The 18,613-nt window shown below is 37.0% G+C and overlaps 1 protein-coding gene across 7 annotated transcripts in view; it reads right to left on the bottom strand.

Annotated features, from left to right (window-relative positions):
* LOC311207660 (dystonin-like) overlaps nucleotides 1-18,613 on the bottom strand; it is a 265,958-nt gene that overhangs the window by 46,124 nt on the left and 201,221 nt on the right. For all 7 annotated transcript variants that reach the window (XM_084283802.1, XM_084283805.1, XM_084283804.1 and 4 more), the window contains 12 exons: nucleotides 17,522-17,681; nucleotides 16,943-17,269; nucleotides 16,684-16,768; nucleotides 15,331-15,572; nucleotides 14,120-14,326; nucleotides 10,290-10,409; nucleotides 10,010-10,117; nucleotides 8,067-8,285; nucleotides 4,878-5,081; nucleotides 2,031-2,262; nucleotides 1,459-1,685; nucleotides 633-755 (listed from right to left, as the gene is read on the bottom strand). In XM_084283802.1, coding sequence (XP_084139928.1) covers nucleotides 633-755; nucleotides 1,459-1,685; nucleotides 2,031-2,262; nucleotides 4,878-5,081; nucleotides 8,067-8,285; nucleotides 10,010-10,117; nucleotides 10,290-10,409; nucleotides 14,120-14,326; nucleotides 15,331-15,572; nucleotides 16,684-16,768; nucleotides 16,943-17,269; nucleotides 17,522-17,681 — 2,254 coding nt within the window. The remainder of the gene's footprint in view (nucleotides 1-632; nucleotides 756-1,458; nucleotides 1,686-2,030; nucleotides 2,263-4,877; nucleotides 5,082-8,066; nucleotides 8,286-10,009; nucleotides 10,118-10,289; nucleotides 10,410-14,119; nucleotides 14,327-15,330; nucleotides 15,573-16,683; nucleotides 16,769-16,942; nucleotides 17,270-17,521; nucleotides 17,682-18,613) is intronic.

Genomic DNA, 18,613 nt, shown 5'->3' with positions numbered 1-18,613 from the left:
AATAAGTGCAATTTGCTCCAATGAACAAAAATAATTTTACTGCCATGTAATTTGCATTCACTAAATAAAAAGTCACTGCCCAGTAGCACCAATAAATTAACCATAAACATTTCATATTCATTCCATATTAAAACTCTTGTTCTACCTATCACTGCATAGCTAGTTTCCTTCAGAATACACTACAGGTTCTGTATTACAGAAGCTTTGTAATTCAATACTGACTATATTTTTACTGATATAGGGATTATAGTGAATATGGGAAATATTAAGAAGTCATTTGGAGTTGCATCATTACAATGAAGGTAGCTTAAAAGAAACTTACATTACTTAACATGAGAGAAATCAAAAGTCCTTTGTAGTCATGTGAATAGAATTGCCTCAGTTAAGTTGTCTTACTTGGCACAAAGCAAATGCACATGAAACCTTTTCTAGCATTACTTTTGCAAGAAATAGTTATCTATTGTATTAATCAATAAATATTTTTACCAAAAAAAGCCTTCTACAAAAAAAAAAAAAGATCAATGAAGCAATAAAAGGAATTTATTTTCAGAATTTGTTGGGAGACAAGGAATACTACTTTCAGCTGCACAAGCATCTAACGTAACAGATTTAAGCATCTGCATTTCCCATACCTCATCTATACTCTTGTTGACAATAGGTTTGTCAGGCTCCCCACAAGCAGCTCTAAGTTCAGAACCAAGGCTCACAACTGTTTCTAGTTCTTCTTGCAATCCGTCAATTTCCTCTTTAACAGCCTACAAAGGAAAAAAAATAATCCAACACTGCTAATACTAAATTTAATAACCTATGTAGAGCTTGCTTTTAAGGTAGACACACCAGGATGTGACTTTTGTTTCTTTAAAGTTGCCCGGACTTACAATTGGATGCTTGTATTTTAAGCATCCTTAACCATCCACTGACCTTTGCAGTGTCAGAGTGAAATCAACTGACATCAGTCTAAATTACAACAATGGATAATGATGTCATTTTGTATGAGATGGAAGAAATAAACAGGAAGTGTTAAATTAGATTTCTTTAATCAGAATGTTTTCTTTTTCGGAGGTTATCATTCAACTTTCAAATTTTTAGCTATCAGCATAAATAATTACAGACTTGCAGCATAATACACACGTCTGTATCCCTTTCATTTAGATGTTAGGTATTACTCGGAATCTGAAGTATGTGTAACTTTTAAAAGTCTCAGTGACATGCGTATTATATATGCTTATACACAGATATGTAAATATAATGACAAGCACAAGTTGTATGCTCATTGCAATTAAGCACTGATACGTATTATTTGCCACAGACTCTTGAGATATCATTATAGTAAATTTCTATGTAATTACCCCTCTTTGTCTCTAAAAAAAACCTTCCGTGGTATTTCGTAGTAATTCCATCTTTCCCCTGCATACTGTGAATAGAACATTTTAAATCAACAGAATACTTTGTACTGACCTCAGCAGCTTCTTGCTGTTGCTTGACTACAGATGGGTCAACTCCAGGTCCCTCCAGTTCTCGAATGAAGTCCTGAGTATCTTTAATAGTAGCTACAAGAGCCATATGATCACACCAAAACTTTTCAGCTAGTTCCATTACGTCCAACAATTTGGCCTCCCTTTCCTCAGTCAAGGTCTGGATGTCTTGCCAAATGAGGACCATTTGGTCTAGTTTATCTTGAACAGCTAAACAACAAAGGAACTAAATTACTACCTTGGCAAACAATTCTTGGCCATAAATATCTCTACAGTTCTACAGCAGAAACATATGTGAACATTTTAAAATTTAGACTTTAAAACTGTTTCTTTACAGGACTTTTAAAGATGTTAAGTGGAAACAACCAACAAGGCATTTAAAATTAAAACAAAGGTCAGAGCCACAATTATTAAAACAATGCCTTGCTTTTTTATATCTTTCACAGCTTCTTCAGAAGAACACAATCCCCAGATTAGCGATCATCAGAACTGAAGAGCTTTATGTGATGCAGCTTGCTGCATTTCCACTACATGAACCTTTCCTCAGTCTACTACCTTTTGCAGATATATCCTTGTCTGCTCCTTCTGAGCGAGCAATCATTTCCTCCCCTCGCTGCTTAAGCGTCTCATAGACCGGCTGAAGTTTTTCCAGATCCATTGACACATTCTTATTTTCACTGATTTGCTCTTTAATCTTCTCAACCTCTGCTGAGATTGAAGGCGGCTGCCTCAGACGTTCAACTATGCGTTTCAGACTCTCAAGAGTTGGATCTATCTTGTCATGAAACTGAGAGGGTGGTGAAGAACAGAAAGAAAGGGTAGAAGAGAAAAACATTTGAAAAACTGCATCAGAAAATTCTCTTGGAATAAGATACTTCAAAGTTGACATATTTAATATCTCTAGTTATATACATGCAACTCTGAATACCCCCCGGTGGTTCTCTCCCTCTTTTAATATCTAAATTAAAAACATGACCTTGCAAAATGGTACTTCCTCTCAGATTTAAGAGATTCTGAATTCTAGTATGAAGTCTGGGTTTAGTTCTGAGACACTCCATCTGAAAATACTTCACATATGGCAGCATCTACCTGCATGCAGTCCCGCAGAGTTTGTGCATTACTTTCTATCTTATTTTGGAGAGTCATGGCTTTCTGATCTCATCAGTTCAGAAATATATTCACCTTAGTATTAAACACACGTATTTTCATATCAGGACCAACATATCTCATATAACCACTGATTAAAATTTGGTATTTGAGGTCATTCAATAAGACATTTGCCTGGTGCCCAGGTGGTGCTCATTAGCAAAGCAAATGTGCATTTCTTTCTGCAACTAAAAGCACACAACAGCATTTATTGCCTTCACCCATATTTGACTCAGAGCCCAGGTGCCCAGAAACTCAGCTACATCTTAGTTAATTAGCATGGTTCATCCGTACAGGTCCAAAGTTAAGTTCTAATAATGTTACAGACTCAGACTAATGCTACCTGTTTTCGGCAGAAGTGTGAATGTCACACAAGCTCTCAAAATGCAGTAACACATAAAGGTAAGCAGATTCCTTCAAGATTTCTGTAAAACTGATTGTGGCAACAAAACCTTACAGAAGTGACTCAACCTGAAATTAAACTGGCAATATCCAGGTCTAATTCTAGGGCATGTATATTGCATTTTTAAATTGGCATTGCGCTCAATGGGCCTCACTTTACTCTTCAATGACTGAGGCAAGGTGTTTTAGAACTTAAAAGGAAGAAAGGGAAGTCATTATAACCTCTCATTCTGGCTCCATAGGTCACATGCTGCCTTTGATACATAAGGCAATTTAACATAATTTGAAACCTGAAGATTTAACTAATTATTCTTCCAGTACTGTCTAGACAAACACTGACATACCCACCATGCTACAGAGTATGGTGATACATACTTAATAAAAAAGAGATTATATAAAATTACATTCTGGACATTCCAATGTTTTGCTTTCTCATCTGTGGATACATTTACATGTATGTACACGAAATACTTTAAGGTCATTTTGTAAGTAATTAAGTGCTTTTTTTCAACATCTGATTATATTTTAGCTGTTACCAAAGAATGCATTTTTATTCTTGCTTTCTGTACCTGGCCTTCTGCACTTCTCTGTACTTTAGCTCTTCATGTTAACGTCTGTCACATACAAAGCAAGAAATCAAATACTAAATAAACACCTTAGTTTTCAAATGTGCAGCTGCAAATGGGGGGAGGCCTGAGCATATATGATAACGAAAAACACTGAATCTAAAAAATCAGGCTTCTTTCAGAGGTGTGAATCAGGAGGCTGTTCAGAATGACTGAAAGCACAACATAATAATGTCTGCAACCAGGTTGAAAATAGGATGACAGCTGATGTCACCTTTTTCCCTTATCTTCTTAGATTTTGCCTATAGTGGTTAGGAATACAGTGTAAAGTACCATGACCTATGAAGACAATTATTTGGAATGCAGACTTGATGAGAACTTTAAGGTCTATTTCTTGATTTAGTATTTTAGACCTAAGCAGAAAAAGAGCACTTAATTTCCAGCCAACAAGATAAAAGGGGAACTTATCATAAAAACAGCAGTACAGAACACAGTATTTTTATTCAGGTTTTTGTGTTCATGTACACAGTTTAATGAGGTTGTTGTTTTTATCTGAATTTGTTGTCAAATAAAAGCATTTCAGTTAGGATATAATGACAATCCAATATCTAGTAGTCTCTAGGATCTGATACCTAACATTACTCTATCAAGGTTCATTCCACAGAGTGATGAACCTAAGATACACAGCTGTCAGGGACTTGATCTGAATTTTCTGCTTACAATGACACTTTGTGAAGTCTAACTTTGCTCACAACACTCTTCTGTACCAGTTCAAGCATATATTACATTAAGTTCCTGTTGGGTCTACAATAAAGAGCAAATGTTATTACCACTGAAGTGAAGTATCCTCTAGTTCCAGCGGGAACGGACTGTAACTAAAGCTGCCAAGTCCTAGATATAACTTTATGTAAGCTAACTGATTAATAGTGACATCAATATCAACTAACAAAGCATCAGCTAGTAATAGACCAGTAAGAAGAAACAGAACAAACTGAAAATCCCACATTTTTAGACTAAATGTTCCTTTTTAAAAGGGACTTTGAAACTGAGAAGCTGTAACATTTTTAACTGCAACAGAATCATCGTAACAGTGACCAATATATAAAATCATAACCCTCAAAAAAAGAGAATCAGTGCCATGAGCAGCAATTTGAACATTCACAGGCCATTCAGTTGAAAAATCCAGATAAAACAGCAGTTTAGTCTTGATATATACATATAAGATGATAATGTCTGTGTAACTTTCCATTTGAATGAATCCAATTATACTTTAAACTTAAACTGATACCTGGGTACACTGAGAAATGGCTTCGTCCAGCGCCAAAGCTCGCTTTTTGACATCTTCCTTAATTTTACTGTAAAGGGTGTCAGCTGCCACATATTTCTCTTGGATAGAAAAACCTTCTCCTGGGCTCAGCTCCAGCAATTGAGGCCCGGTTTTGTTCATCTTATCTATATGAGGCTTGTGTTCAGCAATCAGCTCACGCAGTTGCTATAACAAACGAAACAACTTATCAGTTTCTTAGGCTTACACCACCACATTACAGCTGTCCGCACTTCTAACACATCCAGCTGGCAAGGAATTCCAAACAAATACCCGTCATCTTAATGTAAAGCACAAATAACATCAAATAAAGTTAATGACTGCTCTGCCAGGGATGGCGCCCTTTCCAACACCGAGCTAGCCAGCCGTGAAACATCACAATTACAGATACACTGGCAAGGCCCAGCAGGGCATATCCCTCCTCCTGTAGGGCTATCATTAGGTGTAGGATGCAAGGTGCCAGCTATGCACATGATGCTGGCAACAGACACTCCTCGTCGTTTTTTAGGAGCTGTAATGACAGAAATGGCAACCATATTCCAAACATTTGCATAACACCACTATGTTTATACATTTTCATGTTGGTATTTGCTACTTATCACGAAGCCTTCCATTGAAGAGCGTCAGAAAAAGAGGTATTGACATTACAAGGATATTCATGCAAATTGTCCTCGACTTAAGGACAGGAAACCAGCACAAAGAGGGGGTCAAAGAAACCAGTGAAAAGGACAGAGGACAATGAAGACAGATCAGCAGAGAACAGTCAACCAGGTTTAGCAGTCTCCCCTCTGGCCACCAGACCACTCCGTCTTCCCAACAGTGCTGTTACTTAGAGGACACAAAGTTTAATAGGTAATTAATACGTACATTACATTTGATCTCATCTACCACCCCCAAAATAAGTCAAAACTGCAGAAAACTGGGTAGAGACTGGTGGACCTGGAAGATCACAAGGCCTGTCTTCTGACTTATTCTGTCTTCTGACTTGACTATGTATTTCGGTTTTGTTTACTTGCACCCACAGATGTGACAAAAGGGAAAGATCTGGGTTAGTCCAACCCTTCCCTCTGGTTTTATTTATTTGCTTAGTTCATCCTTTCCTTTTCAGAAAAATCCCTCTGTCTTTTGAGGCACCGTCCCTCTCAGTGCTGTGAGATCCATGCATTTCTAGCCTAGAGCCACTGTGCAGGAACATGAAAGGCTGGAGCAGGCACATGCTCTGCTCCTCCTAGCTTAGGGTTTGTTTAAATTAATGAAGACACAGAAAAGGGCTTGTATCAGTCTCAGTGTAAATAAATCCTCTTCTCTTCAACTGAGGTCCTTCCCTTAAAAAGGAATCCTGTTACTGGCTTGCCTCCTTGCTCCTCCCTAGAAGAGGAGAGGTTGGGAAGATTGAACAGACATTGACCATGACAAACCACTGTCTGCTGATGAAGAAATAGCAATGAAAATACAAAAAAATAATAATAAATCTGACCCCAGATACTTACTGAGAACGGAATTCTACTTGTATGCCTTGCACCAAGAAAAACAGTACTGCTTAGCACAGAAAAGGAAAAAGCTGAACTAAGAATAGTTGGAAAGTTTTTAGAAAATCATCTTATGTATTTTATTTTTGTGCACAAATAGATCCCCAGAGTCCCCATTTCTAGGTGCAAACCTTATGATGCTGGTACTCGCCCTCTGCCAAAAGCTAAATTCAAACCGATTAACTGCATGATAATATAAATATAAGTGAATATATATAAGGGAATATAGAAAAATATTTGCATTCAGAACCTTTTTTTTTTCTTTTCAGTATTACTACAAATGATCTGGTCTTTGCCATGATCTATGATTGGGTAAACAATTTCAGTAAATAAGCATTTCAGATCAGATTACGTGTTAAAATTGCCAGACATTAATCTTCTGCTTAAACAAATCTCTGCTAATGGCATAGCCCAGGGAAAATGCAAAAATACAAGCCCAGATGAAGGGCCTCTCAAGCAAGCAGAATGATTAAAGTAGATGGGGACCAAACCTATAAGTAAAGCAGTGTGATTTGGTTCATGGTGACTAATCAAGATAGTTTGACAAGCTCCTATTACATACCTAGTCTTTGCAGAGAATGTTTGTTCTTTGTGGACACAAACGAGTGAAGCCCATGTTTACCAATGTATCAAAGTGGCACATCTTCATTCACTGGTCTCAGAGTAAACAGGAATTTGAAGCCAGGCTTCACCCTATCTACCTTGAGTCACTTAATTGAAACAGCTAAAATTAAAAAAGCCCACAAGTAGTCACTCTGTGCTCTGTAAGAAGAGCCAGGTACCTCCAGTAGGAATATGGGCTTTGCATGTGCAGGCTTTTAACACTGGTGGGATAAATCTGATGCCACGTAATACTAGTAGCCATCTATGAAGCATACAGATTTTTATCCCAGCTGATTATTTCTCTCTGTAAGAAAGCCCATATGGAGGCCAGCCTACAACAACATTCCCTCTGTTTTGCAATGTTATGTTAAACAATTATTATTTTTTAAATTATTATGTAACAAGTATACTTTATGTGAGAAATGGTTATAGGGTTGGCTGGAGCCAAAGCACTGAAATCTTGGGCCTAGAATTATCAGTCTTCAGTTCCCAAGATATCAACAAAAGAAATGCCATTTTTTATAATACATACCTGAGGTCGTATACGTGCTTACTTATATACAGGCTGTACACACAGAACATTTCAGTTTCAGGAGGCTGATAGCAGGTACTCTAGTTCTTTCTATAGTCTCCTCTTACCTTTTTTTGGTTCTTACTTCATCATCCAATTTCTGTTCTGTTTACGGGTTCGGTTTGTTCCAATACTGCTTACTTTTAAATACACTTCTAAGCTATCAGCTTTTGTATGCTCAGATCTGTCACTATAATGGCATTTTTTCCCCTTTAGCCCTCTTCTATGGTTTTACATTGTTTGCTGCCTTCCCCAGATAATCTTGTTTGTGTGCAGAGTTTGGGAAACAGTAGAGACATTCACTATTAATAGTTTAAATAACTTTTTTCAATAGAAGTATAACTATCTGGGTTTTAAGTACTCACTAGAGTATTCCACAGTTCTCTAAGCAGAATACAGCTTAGCTTTTCACATTTTGTTTTATTTTTTTTTAAACAACAAAATTCTTACCCGATGTTCTTCTTGTTGTTGCTTTAAAGTTTCATATTCAAGGGCTGGTGCAGGAAGCTGAGAGATGATCATTTCTGTTTCAGTTAACCATGGCCAAAGCTCTTCATAAGTCTCCCAGAACTGATTAACCAGAGACTGAGCCCGTTCCAGCTGGAGGTTTCTCTCAGAGTTCATTTGACAGACTGTATCGTATTTCTGTAACAGGCTTTCCAGTTTTTTCTGTAAAATAATATTAACAAAAAAAATAGCAATGTCTGTCTTTCCACACGTCTATTACCCTGATTTCTAAAGAGTCTTTGATAATTATAACACCAAACCATGGCAAACCAAATCTTAGTTTTGATTGTATTTCTACAGTACCAGAGTGTTTAGAGGAAAGAATCAATATCGTGGGAGATCTGAATTTGGCAGGGTGCTTTCTAATTAATTAAAATACATTTAACAATGTCCGATATTTACAAACAACACCATTCACAGGATTTCCAGTCGAGCTGCAGATTATTTGACTGCACGTTGTAGCCCCAGTTCCTTACAGAAAGCACCCATCTTCAGCAGCCCTTGGCAGAAGCCAAGTTTTCCACAGCATTTCTGAATCAAAGGATCATGAACAGCGCACAAAAATCTTGTTTTTGAAAATCTGACAAGAGAATAGGGTATGCTGTGCTGCTTGTAGCTTACAAACTTTCCACAGAAAGCACATTATTTTCCAGGTTATCATACGTTAATTAATGAGGATGTGTTGCCATTAATATGATGGAACTACAAGGTTTAAATGTTACAAACCTACTCTGTTTGGGGATATGATAACAAAAGTATCAACGAACTATACATTCTTCCTGTGGAGGACTGCCCATGTTATCATTTCCATGAAATATAACATGCAACAATGCATGTAAATACTGGCCTTGGAAAAACTAAACATATAAAAAAGCCATTGAATGTGAAGCAAAAAGTATTTCTGGCAGAACAAACTATCGTTTCATTTGTTATGTCTTGCATGTAAATTATGTATAGAGATGCTATCCAAAGGACAAAACAGCCTAACACACAGATGCACAGTATTTTTGACTAATGCAAATATTCAATAGAGGCCCACCTAAAATTGCTCTCCCTTATGACTACATTTTAATAGACTGAACAGCTCATCTATTTTAAATTCACTTAAGAGCAAATCAAATTTATTCAGAGATGCTGCAGCAGAGCACAATTAGTGAAGTACTGCTGGTCACTGGAAGGACCCGATTCACATAACGTATCCAGGCACATCATTCACATAACATATCCACAAGTTAGCACAAAAAAAAAATCCATTATAAAATACCAGTGGGAAAGATCTGCATGTGTGTATGCACATGTCTAGATATGTTTATATGTCGTGTCAGCCCCCCACCTCAGGCTCTGTGTGTACACATGAACAAATGCATAAGAACGCCTTTCAGAGGCTGTGTTAGTCAACAGGATGGAACCTTCTTGGTAAACAAGAACAAGGCTCACACTGAAATCATCAGAAATGAAAGTAAAGATTCACACTGAGGTGCCTGCCACTGAATGGGGCGCAGAAATGCACACACCCAGCCAGAGCTTCACAGACCCAAGAGAAGCGAGGGAGATCAACAGCCAGATTCCACACGCATCACCCCAGCTGACTAATACCTAGTCACTCAATCATCTCATTGGCTAAAATGCTATTTACCACACCAGAGACAAATGGGGCTACAAAGTAGTGTCAGACAATGAAGTAAGTACACAGTGCTTGCTCTTTGAACATCCTGAAGGAAGAATAGAGATACACGACAGCATTTCTTCCAGTGTTACAAACCTCAGACTGGAAGTGGATGTAATTAAAGCTTTTTCATCAGTTTTTTGAAAGATACATAATAGGAATCTTCCTACTTATATATTATCTTCACACCCACTGTAGCTGCAAACTTACGGAACTTTACCTTTATGGTCTGTTTCTCTTCTTCAGTGCATGTGTTCATTATCTTATCCCCAGATTTAACAAGTTCATCTATAGTATCCTTGTGTCGCAAAATCTCCATGGTAAAAGCCTTGAAACACAATAAGAACTGGTCAGCAATAAAAAATAAGAGTACATGGAGCAAAAACTATTTTTGAAATGCATTATGATAGACATAAAATTAAATCACACTAGTACATTTTCTAGATGGAGAGCGTGCTGGCCAATAATTAACATGACAGTTGGAAATGCATTTCTTTTACCTTTTGAACTTGTAGCTGAGCTGCGGTCTGGTCTTGCTCAAGCCTAATATCACCCAGAGACATCAGTTTCTTTTCTGTTTCTCCAATCCAGGCGAGTTCAGCATCAGCTGCTTGATCAAACTAAATGAGGGAGACATGAATTAGTTCGGTGATTCTGTATACGTGAAATTAGAATGACTGTTTCAAAATTTTTAAAGGAGATTAAAAAGCGTACTTTTAAAAAGCATACTTTTAAATTGGTAGAAAGATGGCAGTTCACTTTCCATATGAGTTTTTTTTTTATATAAATTAAATACAAAGCCCAAAATGGTTCTGAGGAATTGTAATAAAATCAGCTTAATTCATAAGCATGACAAAGAATGGAAGTGTATTTTTCCAAAGCCTACAGCTCTCTTAACAGACATATGAAAATTAAAAGGGTTATGATTTCATAATTTTAACTGAATTGTTTCTTTTTATTCAACTTTCATGTCTTTACCATCTCTATATTTATTATTACTGCTCCTGTTGTAATTACAGTAAGAAATAGCTGTTTGATGTTACATTTTTAATCTTAAAAGCCACCTTGATATTAAATGATTAAGGTGAAACAATCACAATTCAACTAAGTCAATGAAAAAAAAACACCACACTGAATTCAGAGAAGACAGGATTTCATCTAAATCTAGACCGCGGATTAAATTTGAAAATACTTTGGGGCATTTGGGTGCAGCCAGCCCTTTCACTAAAAGATTAACTTCTGAATCCTGTTAGTCAACACTTTAATGTTTCAAAAATTACCTTGAAGCACTAAGGTAATTAGAGGATTTAGAGGATCTTTTTCTTACTAATTTGAAAAGGAGAGTAAGAGATCCTGAAAAGAAGTACCTGGGGATCCAATTCTGCTGAAAAGTAAGAGTCTACAGAGAAAATTAATAAAAATCATGTATTATATCTTATGCTCAAGTTTATATGCATGCATCTCAGCACATACATATTGTAGTACTCAAGAGAGGCAGCTCTGAGCTTCAGCCATGCTGTGCAGGATGGTCAGATACACAAAACAGTCATCACATCTACTAAGAGCTAACTACTTTTTCTCTAAAACACTGATCCCTGCTGCAATTAGATGAAGATTAATATGGCTCTGAGCTATTCTGAAAGTCTGTTAGGACATTTTAGGTCAGAACTCGTTACTTGTGTTGTTGACTACCACACTTTCTTCAGAAGTCTCTTTCTGACCACACTCGGTCCCTCTTGTCTTTTAAATCTGATGGTCTGTGCATTTGTGGCTATAGCACCATGACAGCGTTGCTCCTGGAACAGAGCTGCAGTTCGCTTTAGCCACTAAATCACTCTTGTCTTAGTGGTTAATTATGAGTCACGCAAAAACAAAAGAAGCAGTTCTGAGATTTCTTTCTTTATGAGTCAATCTTTTTCAGCCTTATTTAATCCATTTGTTACATGAAAGAGAGCACAAACATTCTTTTTCACCATACGTCATTTCTCATTTAAAGTAAAAGAAAGTAAAATTTTGTCCTAAATATTGTGACTTCCCAATAGAAAGGTATGCTCGAAACAATTAGCACTGTAAACATCAGCACAAAGCACATGCACCAACGGTGTTTAACCCTGACTTTAGAAACTGCATTTCACAACCAAGCTCTTTGGAAGCCCATCTATTTATGACCCAACTAAAGGAAATGAACGTGACGTCAAATGTGTTAGAGGTACAAACTAACTGCAGCGTGATTTGCTGAAACCAAAGATTGATAGGCATGTTAGTAATATTGATCGAATATTGAATGGAAATAATAAAATCAAGGTGTGGCACTGAAATGTCCAGATTCCAGAGAAGTGAGGAAGGACTGGACTCTAAACTCCATTTGATGAAGGTACAGGATTTCAAATTTGCAACGTGCACATATAAATAACATTAACGAACAAAAAGCGCAAAATCGGTGCTCACTGCATCCAAAATTCAAAGAGATTTTTTCCATTATGCCTGACAGAGTTATTTTTTGAGCCATGGCTTCACTTAAGTCACTATAAAATCACCTATTTCAACCCTACCCAGTTTAACCAACCATCGTTCATGATGGTACTTCTTCTAATCGAGAAAGACTGACTTGTGAATATGGTAACATTGTGGTTTGCTCTCTGAATGCTTTGTAAAGCATTCTTTGTGGCTGCTTTAGAGCAAAAAACAAGTAAGTCAACTGCAGAATATGATCTGTTTCCTTGTGGCACCCTTTGCGCTGGGGTAAGATACTGACCAGTACCTTCACTATTGAGAAATAGGGATGAAAACATGCAGCAGAATTTCTCTCAGATAATTCTATCCACTTGGGAGAAATTGCATTAATTTATTAAGCTTTTAAGCCTCTGTTTACAGAATGAACCAATATGCTTACTCATTCGTATTGCTTACTGTGTTTGTCACCATAGCCCAGTAATGTCTATCAGAAAAAATGCTCCAGTTCCACTGAACCCTCATGTCCTCAGTGTCTTTGCCCTCCACCCAGAAATTTTTAATAGTATTGGTACTTAAGTAGCCACAGGGTAAGCTCACAAAGCATCAGCTTCTCCAAAAATATTTTTTATTATCTATCTGTGAGCAAAATGGAAAGCAGCTTGTCCTTCACTGAAAACACACTAAGCCACTTCATCATGGGATATAGTACCTGGGAGTATAGTGGTGTGGTGTGAGATGGGCTGAAGTGGAGGTTGGGGGGATGCAGCAGTAGGGTGTAAGATGCCCTCGCAATATCACCTAGTGGAGCAGCAGCTCTGGACCTTTCTTGCCTGGACTTGAATCTGCTGAACTGGTGCTAGGGGATGCAACATACTCACACAATTCCGTCAGGTTGAAGGAGAGCCAACATCCACTCTTCTATCTCACCTTATCACTCACCAGAAAAACACCCTTCATTTTTGAGGATTTAGTTTAATGAGATGAGATAATATTCATAGCACACCCCTTAAAAGGTTAAGCATGAAGTTATTTTTAACCTCAGAAATAAGGAGATCTGAGTTACTGCCAGCCTCTTTCAGTCGGCTTTCAACAAACTTTGGAAGTGTCACACATGCTTTCTCCTTGTCCCATTATAACCATTTACAGGAACTGTTAGGAGAAAGACAAACCTCCACCGATATTTTTATGCCTGAACTGTAGGCAGACACTGGGAAATTGTGTCTCCACAATGCTTTTATAAGCACGGAGCTTAAATATGGGACTATTTAGTGACGAAATTAGAATGGCAGTTCTCGAAGTGTACCATATATACGCATCTGTGTGTGTTTAGAAACTTTCATGTATTTAAAAAGTCAGTTTTTGTGTCCCACGAAGAAAAGTGTTCTGGATATGAGTAAAAGCAATTGTTATTTAAATTTTCCTGTGCAGCTTGGAATAGGACGATCCAGCTTTGTCAAAAGTACAGAGGAGCAAGACAATCAACTGATGCTTGAAGGTATGGCTACATTAGTGATCTCAGTGTTGCATCCAGGAAGATTTGCTGGGGAACTGGGCTCTATTTTCCTTAACACAACCTGATCTGTGAAAGCTATGAGCCATTCAGTTCTTAGCCAAGCAAACTCCCACTTAAGAAGCCACAGGATAGTTAGAGCAATATTAGCTGCAGGACTGAGGTTTGTGTCAACAAGAAGTCAGATGATTACACCAGCGTACATTCTGGCATGCATACCTTTACAGTGGAGTCACATTCCATTCAAACAGGCCTTTTGCTGCTCGAGCACAACAAACGTTTGGCAACGCTATTAAAGGACATCTTCAGTTCAGGTACACGTTGCCAGAGACAACTTAGTATGGCCCAAAACCCAGTTTTCTGTACCTGCTGGGATCTCAGGATGGCAGCGTCAATCTCATCCACCTTCTGCGAGATCGTGTCGCTCACCAATCTGTATCGCTCGTTGTCCTCTGTTATCATCTTGTCGAGCCCCTCTCTGGCCCTCCATGGCACCAGCTCTAGGAAGGCACTGCCGACTTCATTCAGGGTGTCCACTAAGGCTTTGTTGTTCTTTGCTTCCTTTTTCAGCTCCTGCAAAAAGCCATTTAAAGTAAATGTGCCAACACATGAGCTGAACACACACACAGCTTGCACATGGTTTTTATTCTCTCAACTACCGTGTTGAGAACTGAAATGTGTTCCAGGCACACCAAAGGGATAAATTAGCACAATTATTTTCAGCTCCGTTTTATGAGCTTTTTGATACTTGTCAGTTGTTTGACAGAAAAGTGAGTGATGCTTGAAAGTTTCTATAGAATAATCCTAAAAACATTTCTCCAGTCAATGTGATACTCTGAAATTCTCTGGAATTTATTAGAGTTGTTAGTAGTTAACGAAGCAACCCGATAAAATAAAACTAACACATATTCTTTGCACCCTGCAACTCCATAAAGAACTAAATCACCACCAAAAGTATGAAATGAAGCAAAATATGATGAATTCAAGCGATTCCTGAAATGAGCAATGACTGGATTACATCCCAGTCAAATCATCATACAGTCCTTCAGGAATGACATTTTTCTTTACAGGGAACCCTATTGCTGATTCTTTTTTTTTTTCTTTATATAAATATATATATATATATCTGAAAACTAATGTATTTTTTTAGCTTTTTTCTTTCAAAACTATCCAACTTGTGCTACATTAAAAAAAAAAAAACTTATTGATAAACGAAATTAGTAATATATTTAAATGCTGTCTTTTTTATACTTTTTAGGATTTTATCCATGTCATAACTAAAGAACCAAAATAACTTTGTTTGACAATTTAGGAGTTTTCCCAGGATTAGGTAATTGCTCGAACAAAAAGGAAATGTTGTGCTTCTGTGCTAAAAATAAACCTCAGCCCAGTTTCGTAAGTGATTATAACAGATGACTCTGGAAAGTGAGTTCAATTCTTAACTACTGCTACATTTAGTCAGATGAGATCCGATGCCAAATTAGTTATTCACAAAACAACTTCCTGCCAAACAGAAGTTAACACAAAACCTAGTTGAATCATTCAGCAATAAATAATTCACAGGTTCTAAAACCTACTTTTTGTCTTTCTTGTGCTTGGCTTAATTCTTCACCCTTTGGTATTTGAGTTTCGTATGACAGTAACTCCACTTCCACTTTATCAAGCCATTTGCAGAGCTCCTCATGGGTTGAGTGTAGTTGACCTGCAAGCTGCAGAGCCTGCTCTAAGGTCTTGGACACGTCAGAGCTCAATTTTGTAATGTCTTTGTACCTCGCTTTAATGCCTTCCAGTTTATCTTGAATTATTACAACTTCATCACCTAAAATATCAGAAGGATGTTATTTCCTGTGAACACAAATCCTTAAAAGAAAAAAAAAATCCCAAACATCAACCCACACCTATTAGAGCAATCTCAATAATTTAATTTATAAAATGACCCAAACAAGGTGACAGGGCAAATCCTCACCTCTTGTAAATTATTCTACTTCACTGAAAGTCTACAGAGCTACAAAGTTTACCTCAATTCAGGATCTAACCTTCTGTGGTTTTTTGCTTTACTAAAGTTTCAGAAAGTAAGGCATGTGACCCAAAATTTAATGCAGATGTTCTTTAGAAAATCACGATACTTCTTATAAAGCCCCCCCCAAATCTAACAACAACAACAAAAAAACAGATTATAAAAGTCACTGAAAATACTAAGAAAAAAAAAAAAAAAAATATTAACTACAGTAATATTTTATATCATTCTTTATCACGTACACACTTTACCATCTGTTCAGAATAACTCAAAAGGCTAAAATAAAAGCAACCTCCTGAAATGTATTAGTACATATTCAGTTTTCATTACAGAATATGCATAATGTTTAAGTGTGGAATAGAAAAAGGATTCCCCTCCTTCGGCCATGTGTGTCTTACAGAGTTCAAGAACTATAAAAGTACTGGAAAATCTGGACAGATGTTGATCTACAGAACAGACGTTGTGTACAACTGGAATGCAACTTTTCCCACAATATTAGCTCCAGTGGTCAAAGCTTTCCTCTTGCAGTTAAAGGTAGTCTAATATCTCATTCATCTGTGAATGACTCCAGGGAATTGACTGTGTCCACTGCCAAACAGCCCTCCATTCTGAGTAATGCTCATAACTTCCTATTAGGAATGGAATGCAGGTTCACTAAAATAATTTGCCACTAAAAATAATAAGGAATTCAAGGGCCAAATTCCCTACAAGCATAAATGGACTTTTGCTCACACACATTTGGTCCAAAACGTAACCTACCTTGACCTCAAACCTTTATTAAAATAGACAACTGCAACCGCTTTAAGCAGCAAGTATGGACTAATATTTACAGGTTTGACTTCAATCTTCTCATAAGCACTTTCAAGTACAAGAAAAAAAGCCCAGTGAATTGTAATTTTCTAAAAACTCTCACCTGTTGTTTGCTTGAGAAGCTCTAAGCCATTTTGTATAGCCAAATCAACATTTTGTTTTCTAAGAAGAATCTCCTCCTGAAGATCCTAAGAGGAAATGCCATTTGTGTAAGCATGGACATAATAAATGACACTACTTTTATTTGGAGTAAGCATGTTTCCATTTTAAATAAAATATATTAATGAAAAATAAATAAAACATGGATATGTAAACCATATACAAAACCGAATGAAATAATAAATGAACAGAAATCAAAATACCAGTAGTTCAGAGTGCTGTTTCTCAATCAATTCTGCGTTGCAATCTTGGACTGACAATTTGCTCAGTTTATCATGGACTTCATTCAGCCAGTTCATCAATTCAACTTCGTCCTCCCCAAAAATCTGAGCATTGCAGTAGGCTTGCTGGAGAAGTTCAGACCTGCTGTTGCTCTTCTCTTGAATCTCAATGTATCGGGCCTGAGAAGAATCTAGCTTTTCCTGCACCATATCTTTATCTTCCCTGGAGCTCATAGTCTTTAGAGACTGACCAATACTAATGGCCTGATGTAAACTCTTATTGTGAGCTAGAACATCATCTTCTAGAGCCTATATATTTTTTGAATAATGAAGAATAATGGAAAAGAAAATGAGAAAAACATAAAAGAAACGTAAGTGGAACTAAATAAAAACTGAATAAAAAAATGACATATTGCCAACATAAACACATAGAACTCAAATAACAGAAAAAAATCAGTATGGTAAAACAATGGTACAGCACAACAGCTTTCCCATTTGTGCTGTACTTTACAGATGAGTTTAGAAAGAATGGCACAAGCAAATTTGTGGTTTGTATCTTACTTTATGCTGAGCAATCTGCTGTTGCAGTTTGGAGGCCTGTGTTCCAATGGGTTCAGCATTTGCAAGCCTCTTCTCTGTGGCGGTCAGCCACTCCACCAGTGGCTCCAGAGCTTCATGAAACTGCTGTGCTACCACTGAGATGCCTTCCAACTGGCGGTTCCTACAAACAAGGTGTTTTTTTTGTGTGAGGAAGTATATATTAAATATATATTTTTTAAAAAAGACCCTTGAATCTTGAATCTTTGGAAACAAACAAACAAAAACCACAATTCTGTCTTATTCTAGGAACTACAATATGAAATAGAAATATATGAAAATGAAACAGAAATACATCCACGATATCCAATAAAAAAGCAAGGTGAACAAAACCCAAACAAAACCTACCTCCAAAGCTGTTTGAAGTTCTTATAGCTGATAGGTAAGTTTTATAAGTAAAAGGATTAGTGCTGTATTCATATATTTTTTTTCTAGCACTCCATTCAGCAAAATATTGTTCGATACCCAATTAAGGTAGTTCTCAACTTGTAGCTGTCTTTAAGCATTAAGTTACATCTCCCTATTACAAGTTTTAAAGTTACTCAAAGGCTTTATTGAACCAGAACACATTATCATGCTTACTCAGCGTTGTAAAATACCTTTTAACATTTGTTCAGTGATGTGAGCAGAACTACTTGGCTCTACTTTGTATCTCTTGTTCTGGATAAAAGCTCTCAATGAAACTAATGAGACAATGTTAATAAAGCACAGAGACTTGACCTCAAAAAAAAAAAAAAAGCAGTATCTAAAACATTTCTGTTCCAGATTATTACTTTTCAGAGAAGATTCTTGATCACAGGAATAGTCTTCTCTACCACCACTGGTGGTAGAAAGAAATCTCCCTCAAGCATGCTTTTAAGAGAGATTTTTCCTACATGAAAAACATCACAATATTGTCTTTCAACAGGGGATCTTATTCCAGGTAAAAGCTATGTTCACACATGCTTCCCAAGGTTTATAAGCAAGGGAGACCCGACAGGCCTGGCACAGTTAGCTATAGAATGCTCACAGAAATACTCTACTTAGTTTTCAAAATCATTGTCAGATCTCCTTTTC

This window comes from Netta rufina (genome assembly GCF_964035555.1).
Source record: "Netta rufina genome assembly, chromosome: 3".
NCBI classification, from domain to species: Eukaryota; Metazoa; Chordata; class Aves; order Anseriformes; family Anatidae; genus Netta; species Netta rufina.
The sequence above is the reverse complement of the archived record's forward strand: the minus strand, read 5'-3'. Positions and strand labels throughout refer to the sequence as shown.